This window comes from Marmota monax, unplaced genomic scaffold, assembly GCF_021218885.2.
Source record: "Marmota monax isolate L192 unplaced genomic scaffold, Marmota_monax_Labrador192_F-V1.1 WCK01_AAM20220418_F8-fsc00125, whole genome shotgun sequence".
In the NCBI taxonomy this organism is placed as follows: Eukaryota; Metazoa; Chordata; class Mammalia; order Rodentia; family Sciuridae; genus Marmota; species Marmota monax.
The window spans coordinates 11,798,361-11,813,344 of record NW_026695235.1 but is presented as its reverse complement, the minus strand read 5'-3'; the positions used below and the strand labels follow the sequence as shown (position 1 = coordinate 11,813,344).

The window sequence follows — 14,984 nt, the reverse complement described above, 5'->3', positions numbered from 1 at the left end:
AGCAAGTGGGGAGCAGCATGGAGACTTTGAGTTGTGCTTTCACCTTATGAAACCTGAGATGGCAGCAGGCTCCCAAGGAGAGCTGTCCATGCAAGTTTTTGCAGATACAAAGTCTGGAATTCCAGGGGAAGACTAGAATTGGAAAAGCAGTTGAGAGTCACTGGCAGGTGTGTGTGGTTTGAAGCTGCTCAGTAGATGAGGTCACCTAGGTAGAGAAGGGGAGAAGGATTCCGGGGCTCTAGAGTAGGTACCAGGAAGAAGAGCCGCAAGGAAGGAATACTGTGGAAATCATGGGAAAATGTGTTTCCAGGAGTCAGGGCTGCTCAGCTGTGGCCAGTGTGGTCAGGGAGGGAGAAGTGAGCAATGACAACTAGGAGATTCCTTGGTAGTCCTGAGAGGAACTGTCTCAGAGTGAGGGAATAGCAGTGTTATGGAGAATAAAGGAGCAATTCAAGGTAAGGCAGGGGTGGCAGCCACAGCAGACAGCTCCTTCTAGAATGTTCTGGGAAGAGAAGCAACAGCTGGGCAGTGACTGGAGATCGATTCAGGGTCAAAGAGAATGGTTTCCTTGCTTTATTGACTTGTTCTTTGAAGTTTGGAAGCACAGGGCTCATGTAGCTGCTGATCCAGTTCATGTTCCTGGGTGCCTCTGCAGCCTGGTGCATAGTCTCCAGTGTGGTCTGATGTGATTTAGTCTGGCCCAGAATCCACAGGTACCTTTGAAGTGGCCGACGAGCCCAGAGGAGGGAACTGCACTGCGTGTGCCCCAGAGTTCCACCATGCTCTGGAATCCCTGATAGGCACAAGTTTGATTATACTTGGAACACATTGGCCCTGTCCCAGGAAGCTTCGACAGATGAGGGGAAGATCCATTAGATTCTTTAAGTATAATTTTGACCATTATTCATTTTAGATGATTGAAAAGAATTTTAATTATTACCAACATGTGTGAACAAAAACCATATTAGAGTGGTTGCCAAAAATTTTTATTACAATTTATTGCATCTTCTCAAGTAGGGATTGTGTGGAGTCATTTGGAGCATAAAGTCTAATATATGTGCTCATAGAAATGAATTTCTCATAAATTTGATAATATTTTATTTGAAAACTGTACATAATTCATTATAATGCTTTGATTTCTTTTTTTGAAATGATGGGGATTGAACCCAGGGGTGCTTTACCACTGACTGACACCCCTAGCTAGCCCTTTTAATTTTAACTTGAGACAGGGTCTCTATGTAAATAGGTGAGACTTTATTCAGGGAATTACATTGCTTTTAAATGATTACCAAGGATTCCACTAACTCCCAATCTCTGTGAGGTACCTAGTAACATTCTCTCTCTTTTTCTTTAATGAGAAAATAAACACAGGAAATTAACTGACTTACTCATAATTAAAAAACAAATTCATGACAGAATCAAGAACAGAAAAATAACCCATCACCATTTTCAGCCAGCATTTTATAGTCCTTGTTTTATAAGGACAACCTGCTTTGTTGCTCAGTATACCTGAATAACTGAAAAGTGAATAGCAAACCAATCCTTATGTTGGGTTTCTCCACACGCAGCGTTAGGGCGTACGGGAGTCATGTGCTCTGCAGCAGGTGATGTTGTGACCCTCTGGAAGCAAGACGTTTGAGGAGACAAGGAAGAAGTGAGCATGATGCTGTCTAGGTAAAAGACCCAGCCTTCGCAGCTGCTTGTTCCTTGCCCCCAGCAGGTCCTTTGAGAGAGGAGAGAGGAGTTGGCTTTAGACGATGCAGAGACCACCGAGACCACCGTTGTATCATTCTGTTTTGTAACAAAAGGTTCTGTAAAACCCCCCTGGGGAAAAGTACAGCATGGAATTTTTATTGCAAAGGAGAGCAAAAGTGGCCAAAAATGCCTATATGAATACACAATGCAAATACAGTATTTCAAACTCAGTAGGAAGAAGTTTTGGATCAGAGTGTGAAATTAGTTGAAGACAAATTTCTCAGCCACTGTTCATCCAAAGCTTAAGGGCCTAGCAAAAGTCTGTCATTAAATGGATGAAGTGCCTGAGTTTTTACTAGGTCATAATAATCCCCTTGGGGAAGAAGTGCTTTATCTTTAAATTAATTGTTTCATTTAAACAAATATGTGGTTCATAACTTCTAAACTGCAGCTATCTTCTAGCTTGCTTACTATGGAACCATTTTAATGTCAGATAACAGCAGGCTGTCAAGATAACTCAGTAGATCTTTTGAGCTGCTGTTATGGGAAGAGCATTGCTGAGCTGCCTTATAAACCTTTATATTAACCATACAAACTTGAGTTAGTTTGGTGACATACTATCCCTTCCCAAATGATCATGTTAGATAAATTTTTTTAATATTTATTTTTTTGTTGTAGATGGACACAATACCTTTATTTTATATTTATGTGGTGCTTTGGATCGAACCCAGGACCTTGCATGTGCTAAGCGAGCACTCTACTGCTGAGCCACAATCCCAGCCCTAGAGGAATTCTTTTTAAAAGTAACTTTAAAATTAGTCCTTTGAGCAGTTAAAAAAAAAAAAAAATCCTGATATAAAAGTCCACTTCTTTAATATATAGGAACAATTATTTTCCCTTTAAAAAAACTCATTTGTAAGCCAAAATAATTACAACTTGCAGAAATATCTTTTTATAAATGGCTTAATTCTTATGCCAGTCTATACAGAGCTATATTTTTTGCACATCTTCAGAAATTAGAGACGCTGAAAACATGAAGATACAGTCATGGCTCAAGGAACATATCAAGGAGCTTAAAGTCTCTGGAATGAAAAACTGATACTCATCATCCAGTCCATACAGTCTTATAGTATGTACACTTAACAGTCCTAGTCAGTGGAAAAAAGGGACAAATTTCACAAAACTATTTCCAGACTAAGGCATAAAAAATGTAAAAAATTTAAACATTTAATATATAGTCTATTCCATTTGGCAATGTGTAAATTATATCAAGAGATAAAAACCTATCTACAAATAGAATATAACAAAAGGAAAATGTAATTTAAGAAGTGATCTTAGGTTCAGAGCTCTTCAGTTCTTCCAAATTTGAAGATCAAAGTGCTAAAAAAATATAAGAGCATTTTGAAAAACAACACAGCTAGTCCTGGATAAAGATCAGTATTTTGAGTAACATGCACCAAAAAGAATCCACTGGAAGCAATAAGTGACCCAGACATCAACGTGAAACCAATGAGGAGGCACTTGTTCTTCTTAACCAGCTGCTCCCCTAGCTGTCACTGCTCACCTGGGCGTTCAGTGCAGCACTTATCCTTCATGCTCAAGTAAGGAAAGCCAATGTGGAAACACACCACATGGGTGGGAAGCTCTTGCTTAGGACGCACCATGGTTGCATCAATCATGATCCATCAACCTGTGAAAAACAACATGCCTGCACCCCAGAAGCCACGGCACCTCTTCTGTCACTCCAGTCCTTACATTCACATCGGGCCAACAGAAGTGATCTAGGGGGCCTGCCATTTTCACTTCTTAAGCATGGATTTTTATTAAGTACTGTATTCCATTATCCTGCTCCACCTCAGCCCTCAAGAGTCTAGAGTTTTTTTTTTTTTTTTTTTTTAAAGAGAGAGTGAGAGAGGAGAGAGAGAGAGAATTTTTTTTTTTTTTTTTTTTTTTTTTTTTTTTAATATTTATTTTATTTTTTTAGTTATCGGCGGACACAACATCTTTGTTGGTATGTGGTGCTGAGGATCGAACCCAGGCCGCACGCATGCCAGGCGAGTGCGCTACTGCTTGAGCCACATCCCCAGCCCGAGAATTTTTTTTTTTTTAATATTTATTTTTTAGCTTTTGGCGGACACAACATCTTTGTTTGTATGTGGTGCTGAGGATCGAACCCGGGCCGCACGCATGCCAGAGGAGCGCTCTACCGCTTGAGCCACATCCCCAGCCCAAGAGTCTAGAGTTTTGAGAACAGGGTCTTCATAAATTACTGAGGCTGGCCTCAAACTTGCCATCTTCCTGCCTCAGCTTCCTGAGTTGCTGGGATTATAGGCATGTACCATGGCATCTGGCATATTAAAATTTTATTCTGCTTTATTTTAATTATATAGAATCGGGTTCCACATAGCAATCCCCAGATCCCTCCTTGTTTCTCTTTTTGTGTCTTACAAATAACTGCCATTTTTTATCAAGCATCAGGAAAAGGTTTAAGAAGCATTTCCCCAAATGACAGGCTTTGTGTGGGGGGTTGGTTTTCAACTTTGCCGCTGACTATGTTCAGGAGGATCATCTCCCCTCATTCTCCTTCAGTCTCCCTGTCCTCCAGTACAGTCATATTTTGGGTTAGGTTAGGATCCAGTATTTCTATTATTATGATTGCTCTTATTCAGAGCTGAGTCACAAACTGTTTCTTTTCCTTCCAATTTCTTGTTCCTCTCAGTTAATATTTTTCTCATTTTTTCTAGTTTTCTATGTGTTTATTATCCACTGAGCCCAAAACTCTGCACCCATTGTCTGGATCTCCTTTCGAGTTGTTTATTCACTCCAGGTTTGCTGGTGATTGCTTCTGTCAGTGGGCCACCTTGCTCAGTTGTGATCAGAGCATCCCTTGTCAACTCTCTGCCCCACGTCTCCTCCTCTTTGCCTTAGGTAGAGAAGGCCCTCAAGTACATTCTGGAAGTAAGCGTGTGGGATGTGAGATTTTGAGATGTTTCATATCTTTATTTTACTCTCACCTATGATGGTCATAGTTTGTGATAATATTCTAGGTTGGATTTTGTTTTTATTTCTGAATTTTGAAGAAATCATTATTTTCTGACATTCAGTGCTATTGAATTTTGATTCAAGATTTTTTTTGGGGGGTGGGGTTGTGGCTCAGCGGTAGAGTGCTCACCTAGCACATTTGAGGTCCTGAGTTCGATCCTCAGTACCATATAAGAAAAAAATAAAGTATAAAAAATTATTAAAAAAAAAAAAAAAGATTTTTTTAAAAATATTTTTTAGTTATAGGTGGACACAATATCTTTATTTTATGTGGTGCTGAGGATCGAACCCAGTACCCCATGCATGCCAAGCGAGCGCTCCACCTCTGAGCCACAACCCCAGCCCTGATTCATTCTTTACATAGTCTTTTTTAAGCTTGTAGAATCTTCTCTATTTCATTTTCTAAACTGAAATTTCACATTGTTGTGCTTACATGTGTTAATCTTTTGTGAATTTGGCTGGTAGCTGAAAGGGTCCTTTCAATTCTGGAAGTCATTTTGTAATTGTGTTATTTATTGAATTACTAGGGAATGACTTAGAATTCCTTGTTCTATTCTTTTCTTTGTACTGTTTTCCATCTCTCTTGTAGCACTACTTTAAAAAAAACATTTAATTTTTAGTTGGACACAATATCATCTTTATTTTATTTATTTTTATGTGGTGCTGAGGATCGAAACCAGGGCCTCACACATGCTAGGCGAGCGCACTACCACTGAGCCCCAGCCCTTGTAGCACTACTTTTAAGACAGTTCCTCAACTGTGTTTTCCATACTTCCTAATGAAGTCTTCATTTCTACATGCTCTTAATTTCTGAGACTGCTGTTTTATGGGGGGAATGTCTTTAAAAACAGCATTCCATTCTTGCTTAGAACTTCTCTTATCTCCTCAAGGATGTTAGTTATAGCTTTAAAATTTCTATACACAGTCGCTTTCCTTTGCCTCTCTTTTGTTTCTGTTTCATGTGACAGCCACCTGTCTCTTCTCAGGTTCTGGTAATGTGAGGTTGTCTGCTAGTGTTGAAAGGGGGATTTCTAATGCCAACTGGAAGGGCTGAGCTTGTGAGGGCTCATGAACTTGCCTGCAATGTGTGTTGATGCAGAATTCATTAGGAACCCAGAGCTCAGTGTCTTTGAGTGTGTCCTTTTGGGATGGTCAGATGGTCCAGAGAGGACTTCTCCAGTCTGTATCTAGAGTATGAAGGCCCCAACCGAAAACAGCATGGAAAGGGGTAACATCGGTTAACTTATTGGTTTGTGATTACCTAATCCCTGTGTTAGCCTCAATTTTACCTGCTCCAGCAGTTCCTTCAAAAATAAGTTTCCAGTCCTATAGGGAAGGGGCAGTTGTCTAGGGGCAAGAACTAAGGAATGACAGAGAAGAACCGAACTTATTATAAAAAAAAGAAGCCATACTGTATCTTATAAATGACCTAAGTATAGAATACAGAATACATACACATACACAGGGGCAGTTGTCTAGGGGCAAGAAGTAAGGAATGGCAGAGAAGACCAGGGATCTAACTGGTGCTTCTGTTGTTTTTTTATAATAAAGTTCGATTGGTGTGAGGGAATGGTGAGCCTTTTTCTTAAAGGCCCTTGGGTGGGAAAGCAAAACCTTTTCCTTAGAATGGCAGCTATCACTTAAAATGGCCATCCAGTTGCTAATAATTTACGCAGGGTAGAATTTGTTCATTTGTTGACAGGTGTATGTACCATGTAATCACCAGCATCATCAAGACAGAATAGTTCTGTCACCTGAGATATGACTCCTTTGTACCCCTTTGAAGTCAACACATCCTCTAACCCACCAGTCTTGGCAACCACAGATCCTGTTTGCCATTTCTAGAATAGCATATAAACAGAATCATGCAGAGCATAGATTTTGGGTCTGTCTTTTTTCCTTAACATGATTTATTTGAGATTTGTCATGTTATTGTTTGTGTCATTTGTCTGTTTCCTTTCATTGCTAAGCACTTTTCCATTATAATAGTGGTTTACCCACTCAGTCAGTTGAAGGATGTTTTAACTATTTCCAGTTTTTGGCATTTTTGAATAAACATTTGTATGCAGTTTTTTTTTTTTTTTTGTAAATGTAAGATCTTTGTTAAATATAAGTTGGATTACTGAATTGTATAAGTATATACTTAGCTTTATAAGAAACTGTCAAAATTATTTTCCCAATGGATGGAACCATTCTAAATGTCCACCAGTAACGTACGAGAGTTCCAATTGCTCCTCATTCTTGCCACACTTTGTTTTGTCAGATAACTATTAATTTTAAAAAATTTTATCCATTTTGATGGGTATGTAGTGGTATCCTATGGTGGATTTAATTCACATTATCTTAATAACCAATGATGCTGAGCATCTTTTAGTGTGCTTACTAGTTGATTATCTTCTTTGGGGAAGTCCCTTTTCAAATATTTTCCCCATTTTTATTGGATGTTTGTTTTATTATCCGGTTTTCAGAGATGTGTATGTATTCTGTATTCTATACTTAGGTCATTTATACGATACAGTATGGCTTCTTTTTTCATTGCCTTAACTGTATCTTGTATCTGTCTTTTTTTTTTTTTTTCCTTTTCTATGTATATCTTATCTATTGGCTTGTCTTTTCATTGCCTTGTCTGTATCTTCCCCCCCCCCCCTAGTACTGAAGTTTGAACTCAGGGCCTTGTGTATTCTAGGCAAGTGTTCTACCCAGCCCTTTTTAAAATTTTATTTTGCGGCAGGATCTTGCTAAACTGTCTAGTTTACCTCCAACTCATGATCCTCCTGCTTCAGCCTCCAAATAGCTGGGATTATAGGTGTGTGCCACCACCTTAATGTAACTGTATCTTTTGAAGAGTACCCATTTAGAATTTTGATGTGGCTTACAAATTTTCTTTCCTGTACCCATACTTTTCTGTATGGTGCTTTGGTTTTATATCTTAAGAAATCTCTATCTCAAGGTCATAAAATATTTCCTTCCAGAAGTTTTATAATTTGGCGTTGGTCTTTTATTTTTTTCTGTATATAAGATAAGGTATGGATTGAAGTCCTTTGGTTTTGCATATGACTGTTCAGTTTTTGGAACCTAGAACTGCAGGTCCTCACACATTTTTCTTTTCTAAATTGTTTTGGCTGTGCCAATTTATTTTCTTATCTAAATAAACTTGAGAATCAGCTTGTTTATTTCTACAAAAAAAATTCTGCTGGTATTTTGGTTGGGATTACATTGAATATATAGATTTATTTAGGAAGATTGAGGTCTTAACATTATTGATTGAATCTTCTTGTTCATAAACATGGTATATCTTCATACTGTAAACATGGTATGAAGATATTTTATCTCTTCATTTAAATTTTCTTTGAATCCTGGGCTGGGGATGTGGCTCAGGTGGTAGCGTGCTTGCCTGGCATGCATGCAGCCCGGGTTCAATCTCAGCACCACATACAAAGATGTTGTATCCGCCGAAAACTAAAAAATAAATATTAAAATTCTCTCTCTCTCTCTCAAAAAAAAAAAAAAAAGTAATGTGTTTAAAAAAATTTTTTTTCTTTGAATCCTTACATTTTGTATTTTTTAGCATTTGAATCTTATACATACAAGATTTTTACTTAAATGGTTCATGGTTTTGGTGCTATTGTAAATGGTATTTCTTAGAAGTATAATTTCAGTTTTAAATTTCTTTTTTTTAATATTTATTTTTTAGTTATAGGTGGACACAATATCTTTATTTTTATGTGGTGCTGAGGATCGAACCCGGTTCCTCACGCATGGTAGGTGAGCACTTGACCTCTGAGCCATAACCCCAGCCCCTCAGTTTTAAATTTCTGTTATGTAGATACAGTTGATCTTGTATCCTGCAACCTTGAAAAATTCAATTTGTTCTAGTGGCTTTCTTTGTGTATTCTCTGGGAGTTTCTGTATAGGCAGTCTTGTTGTTGTCAAATGAAGATATTTTATTTCTTCCTTTCTGATATATAAGCCTTCTTATGTATATCAACCTTATGGGCTGCCTTTCTAAATCCTGCCTTGAGGCAAGAATGAATTGATTTCTAGGAGTCACTCCTCTAGGCGAATTATAATCCCAGCTGGGGTCCCGATCAGGAACTGCTTCAGTGCCCATCGGATTGCAGGGGAGGTCTGATGTACCTCATCAGCATAATTTCTAGTTTGCTCCCAAGCTTGCCTGCAGGAGGGTGTTTAGATAAGATTGAATGGACATCATGGGAGGTTAAATTATATGATTGAGTCAGGTATTGAAACTCTTTGATCTATGTGGTGGAACTTGAAGTATAGGACCCAAGCCGATTTTCTATCTGTGAAAGATCTGACAAAGAGAAAGCCATATGAACCCAGATTACACTATTACACTACCACTATACCACTATTACACTACCAGCCACCTCGAGTAGAGGATGCAGAGATGCGGGTTGGACAGCGGCAGCCCATGAGCATGTGGCAGGAGGAAAGAGGGTGGAGGGACCATGGGGACAGTTGTTGCAGAGGCTTCATTAGAAAGAGAATTATGGTATGGAGAAGGAGTCCTGGGTAGGGTCTTCTGTCCCTTTGGAAGCAGGCGCAGGGGAGGTGAGAGCTAAGAGGTTGAAAAGATCCCTGATAATATTGGGATCTAGAGTGCCATTAAGCGGCCATTTAGAGTCATTGTCCAAAGGATATTGAGGCCAGATCTGATTGCACAAGTGGATAAGTTTTGTGGGGTTTAGGTCCAGGGTGAGAGAGCACTGAAAACCCAGGCCCCAAATAAAAGACCACCTATAGACTCAGTTAACAATAGGGATCAGCTGTAGCTGTGAAAGGTGCAGCTGGGGTGTCCCCAACCACACACTAACCCTGGGAGTGCCAGATGTTTCAACGGTCATTTCCTGGTCATTTAGGTTGACCTTAGGATGGAATCCAGATAGGTGACTGGGGACGCCCAGTGACTCTCAAAGAGGGGAACGGACCAACCGGGGAACTGATCCTAGGTTTTGGCACCAAAATGAAGGGAAAGTGAGGAACGAGAGATGGGTAAGTGAGAAATCAAAAATGGAGACCAGGCAGAGACACACACCAGAGTTTGGCAGAGCTGATAAATAAAGGCTATCCCCCTATAGGAGAGAGAGGCAAAACAGGCTTGGGATCTGGGACTTTATGCATCAGGCTCAGGAATCAGAGCTCGGTGGGTCCTAAGCAGATGGTTAAGGGTTGGGTTGGTGTGAGGGAGTGGTGAGCTTTTCTCTTAAAGGCCCTTGGGCGGGAAAGCAAACCTTTTCCTTAGAATGGTGGCTATCACTTAAGATGGCCAACCAGATGCTAAGCAGGGACCTTATAGTCTTTCTTTCCACTTTTTTTCTAGGGCTGTGTACTGAGAGGGAGAGCAAGGGGCTGGGGGTGGGAAGCCCCTTCCTCTTTTTGTGTTCACTAAGCTGCAGCTGGAGTGGCCTAAGATGGAAGCTGGCTGAAGTAGCTCTCAGCTCCCTTCTCACCAGAATAGGGTGGAATGGGGAGGAAAGAATGTCAGGTGGAGTTTTATTTACACCTACCAACCGGATTGGAGCATCCCAGGGTGGGTCTGCTGCAGAGGAGTTTCTGGGGCTGGGACTTAGGTCTAATCCGGCCCCGGGGGCTTGGTTGGGTGGTGACTGCTCTGGAGATGTTAGAGCAACACACCCCTAGGGCCTGGAAGCTGCCAAATTCTGTCTGGGGTCTGGAACCCAGGAGCTTCCCAAGAATTCCACTCGTGGGGCCCAGGAGCCAATCCTCCACACCCTCTGCTGCCCATGAGCACAGCCTTCCCAGGCTTAATCCCTGAGTGTGGACACACCCTCCTGACCTGCTTCAGCTGTTCACATAAACTGCTAGACTGAAAGGGAAGCAAGCTGGACTCCCCTCTGACCTTCTGACTTGGATTCCCCTGGGTGCAGTCCTCTCTGTGCCTGTTTCACCAGTGTTCTGCTAGGTGTGCCCTAGGCTGTGTGGAGGCGCTGGCTGGGACCGGACTCTGCAGCAGCAGCGGCAGCATAGCCGCCTCAAGGTGGCGCCACCAGCCAGTTGGGAAACCAAGCACTTTTCAGGCACCACTGCACGGTGCAGTCTCTGGCTCAGCTGAGTTCAGGCTGCTTTTCTGACCTCAGGTGTTTCTCTACTACATCTGCCCGTCAGGTTTCTCTCTGTTCTCCCTCCCTCTGGGCTGAGCCAGTGCTGCCACCAGTGCGCAGCCGGCTGAGCTCCAGTGGAGTCTTCTTTGTTTAATGCACCCAGCTTTCTGAGTCTCTGAGACATTCTGACTGTCCAATACTGAATTTTAGTGAAATCCTTGTTTCACCCCCCTCATCCAGAGCAGGGCTCCACTGCTTGAATCCCGAACCACCGAGTAACCACGGCCTCCCTCTATTCTGCCATCTTGAGGCAGCTTTTTTTTTTAATTAATGTTTGTGTGACATATATTAATGTACTTTTACCTTTAACCTGTGTCTTTTAAATTTTTCTTGGATTTCTTATAAAAAGCATATAGTTTGGTCTTGCTTTTATATGCATTCTGTCTTTTGTTATGTTTATATTGTTTTCATTTGATATAATTATTGAAATGCAGATAAGAATGTAGAAGTATGTTTTTCCTCTTTTTTTGTCTGCTAGTGGATTATTTTAATCCTTTTTTCCCCCCTGGGTTGTTGGCTTATTACTTACATGTAAAAATATTTTTTCTCTTAGTACTTGCCTTAGGGTTGATGATGCGATCTTTAATTAGAATACCTTTAAATAATAGCATACTGCTTCAGGTGCAGCATAAATTCCTTATCAGTGTTTTCCCCAGTGTTAATCACACTTACTTACTCCTGCTCCTCAGGGTCATCTGAGTCTGGTTCTGCTGATTATCACTTGATAGACTACCCCCCTCTCTCCCAGTACTGGGAATGGAATTCAGGGCCTTGCACCTGCTAGGCAAACATTCTGTGCTGTGTCACATTCCTAGCTGTTTTTACTTCTATTTTGAGACAGGGTCTTACTGAGTTGCCCTGTGACCCTCCTGCCTGGGCCTCCTGTTTACTTGACTGCTCATTATAAGTGTTGATAAACTATTGGGCATTGTATGTAGGGCAGTAGGGCAAGGGTTTAGCCAGCTTCTTTTTTAGAGGCACATACAGATTGGGGAAAGCAGAGATATTCAAGGGAGAATTCGAGATGTGCCTTTGTGGTACAGCAGGGAATACACATCAAGGGGAGAAGCCAGGCCTTCTCGAGAGCAGGCAGTAGCCTCAGCCAATGCTTCTATACTGGGACAGATAGTAAATATTTTGAGCTCGGTGGCCACAGATGGTCCCTGTTGCACATTATTTTTTGTTTTCTTTAAAAAAAATCCCTTTAAAATTTTAGAAGTCATTCCTATCCCAGGGTTTATTACAGAAACAGGGCATTTGTTGCACTTGGCCTTTAGACCCTATTGTACCACCCTGTAGAGGAGACTGGTGTAGGTAGGTGGTGTTTACACCTGGGAATGGCCACACCTCTGTTCTGATGTCGTGTTTAGTGAGCTGGCTTTGGGTTTGGACATTGCCGTGGTTACCATCTATTTGGCTGGAGTCAAATTCCTCTAGCCTTTCCTTGAGCTCAGGAGGAAGGCTGAGTGGTAGTGTCTTCACCCTTGGCTTGTTAGCCCTCTTTATTATCTGTGTCCCAGAGGGCCTCTTGCCATCCTTTTGCTCCTGTCCCAGGTACAGTTATGAGGTATGTGCTGGCCTGCTGAGGGAGGAGGACATGTTGTTTTGGTTCCTCTCATGGCCACCGTGCCTGTGTGGTGGGTGTTTCCCACAATCCTGTCCTGGTTTTGTGGTAACCATCCCATCCTGTGCCTTGGCAAGTAGAGAATGTTTCTCATCCTTCTCCCAGAGTAGGAGGACTCCTATGGTCTGGGCTCAGAATGGTTTCCTGCCCCTTCCTTAGGAAGGAGCAGAGTTTCTTTCATCTTCCCTCTTGTTCTTCAAGGGTGTGATGGTGTGGCAACTTTCACGGAGGGATTGTCCATCCCACTGGCTTCTTGAAATGTAGTTTTAAGAAGTTGCTAGTTTTTTTTTTTTTTTTTAATTAGGTATATATGACAGCAAAATGCATTTTGTTTCATTGTACCCAATTGCAGCACAACTTTTTATTTCTTTGGTATACACAATGTAGCTTCACACCCTATGTGCAGCCTTACATGTATCTAGGGTAATGATGTCCATCTCATTCCACCATCTTTCCTGCCCCCATGTACCCCTTTGCCCAATCAAAGTTCCTCCATTTTCCCCATGCCTCCCCACTCCCTGTTTTGGATCAGTATCCGCTTACCAGAGAGAACATTCAGTCTTTGGATTTTTGGCATTGGCTAACTTCACTTAGCATGATATTCTCCATCTCCATCCACTTACCTGAAAATACCATGATTTTATTCTCTTTTTTTTTAAAAAAATTATTTTTTAGTTGTACACAATACCTTTATTTGTTTATTTATGTGAACCCAGGGCCTTGCATGTGCTAGGCGAGCACTCGACCGCTGAGCCACAACCCCAGCCCCCAATTTTATTCTCTTTTAATGCTGAATAATATTCCATTGTGTATATATACCACAGTTTTTTTTTTTATCTATTCATCTATTGAAGAGCATCTAGGTTGCTTCCATAGTATTTTTTTTTTTAAAGAGAGAGTGGAGAGAGAGAGAGAGAGAGAATTTTTTTAATATTTATTTTTTAGTTTTCGGCGGACACAACATCTTTGTTTGTATGTGGTGCTGAGGATCGAACCCGGGCCGCACGCATGCCAGGCGAGCGCGCTACCACTTGAGCCACATCCCCAGCCCGCTTCCATAGTTTTAGCTCTTCTGAATTGAGCTGCATGAACATTTGATGTGGCTGCATTACTGTAATATGCTGATTTTAAGTCCATTGGGTATAGACTGAGGAGTGGGACAGCTGGGTCAAATGGTAGTTCCATTCCAAGTTTTCTACAGAATCTCCATACTGCTTTCCAGATTGGTTGTACCAATTTGTGGTCCCACCAGCAATGTATGAGTGTGCCTTTACCCCCACATCCTCACAAACGTTTGTTGTTGTCTGTATTCTTGATAACTCCCATTCTGACTGGCGTGAGATAAAATTTTAGAGAAGTTTTGATTTTCACTTCTCTAACTACTAGAGATGTTGAACATTTTTTCATGTATTTTGATTGAATGTATATCTTCTAGAAGTGTCTGTTCAGCTCCTTAGCCCATTTATTGATTGAGTTATTTTTTTGTTTGTTTTTTGAGTTCTTTTTGTATCCTGAAGTGGTAAAAATTTGATTCCTGTGTGACAAAAATTTGCTCCCAAAGTGTAGACTCTCTGTGCTAGTTTTGAGCCTGGCTCCAATATAGTACTGTCAAGGAGTGAATTCATGGCATGTCAGAGGTTTCCAACAGAGAAATGGCGGAGTTGGCTCCATCCTGGTGGAGATGATAGGCTTGAATTGCACTGTTGTCTTGGTCCAGCTGTTCTTTAGTGACTCTGGGAGAATTCACATGGAAAATAATGGAATTCGGTATGAATATTACAGCCCCTGATATTGGGTAACTCAGTGGCCCTGCATAGAATCTCTGTCTATATGTTGTCTCTGGGAGATTTACTGCAATTCAAGTGAAAATGAAATATCTTTTAAAACAATTGTATGAATAGGCAGAACTGTAGCAAACAACAAGGAAAGTTGTTGTGTTAGTCAGCTGTACATCACTGTGCAAAATACCTGAGTTTATCAACTTTAGAGGAAGAAAAAATTATTTTGACTCAAGGTTTCAAATGTTCTGTCCATGGTCATGGGCCCTGTTACTTTGGACCTGTGATGAGGTGGTAAATCAGGTGGGAACGTGAGGTGGAGGAGGGCTGTTCACTCATGGCAGCTGGAGAACAAAGACAAAGGAAGGAGCTGGGGTCCCTCTGTTCCCTTTAGGGGCACACCCCTGATGACCTAACCTCCTTCCACTAGGCCCCTCTCCTGAATGTTCTCCCTCCTCCTTCTAGTGCTGTGGGAACCAAGCCTTCAACGTGGGCCTGCGGGTGACACTTCCAAACCCCCACAGCAGCCCTCATATTTCTAGTTTTAAAATTATAATGGTTGTCATATTTGAAGGCAGTTACTAAGTAGACAATGACTGTGTTTTATTGTGCTGATTTTACATCAAGAAGTGACTTTCTGGATTAGCCTGTAGTTTCCTCAGCTGGAAAGAACCCTTGTGGGGCAGGTTATTGAGAAGT

General features: G+C 41.2%; 1 protein-coding gene and 1 pseudogene across 6 annotated transcripts in view; one reads left to right on the top strand and one right to left on the bottom strand.

The window, feature by feature from the left end:
• Positions 1-14,984, top strand: part of Hsf2bp (heat shock transcription factor 2 binding protein) — a 68,798-nt gene that overhangs the window by 53,120 nt on the left and 694 nt on the right. Inside the window, exon 10 of one of the 6 annotated variants that reach the window (XM_058577296.1) lies at positions 1,569-1,674. The exons of the other annotated variants lie outside the window; for them this stretch is intronic. Within the exon in view, the coding sequence (XP_058433279.1) occupies positions 1,569-1,639 (71 nt within the window). The 3' untranslated portion in view covers positions 1,640-1,674. The remainder of the gene's footprint in view (positions 1-1,568; positions 1,675-14,984) is intronic. 6 annotated transcript variants of the gene reach the window in all.
• LOC124089080 (transmembrane protein 50B-like) lies at positions 2,945-3,492 on the bottom strand (annotated as a pseudogene).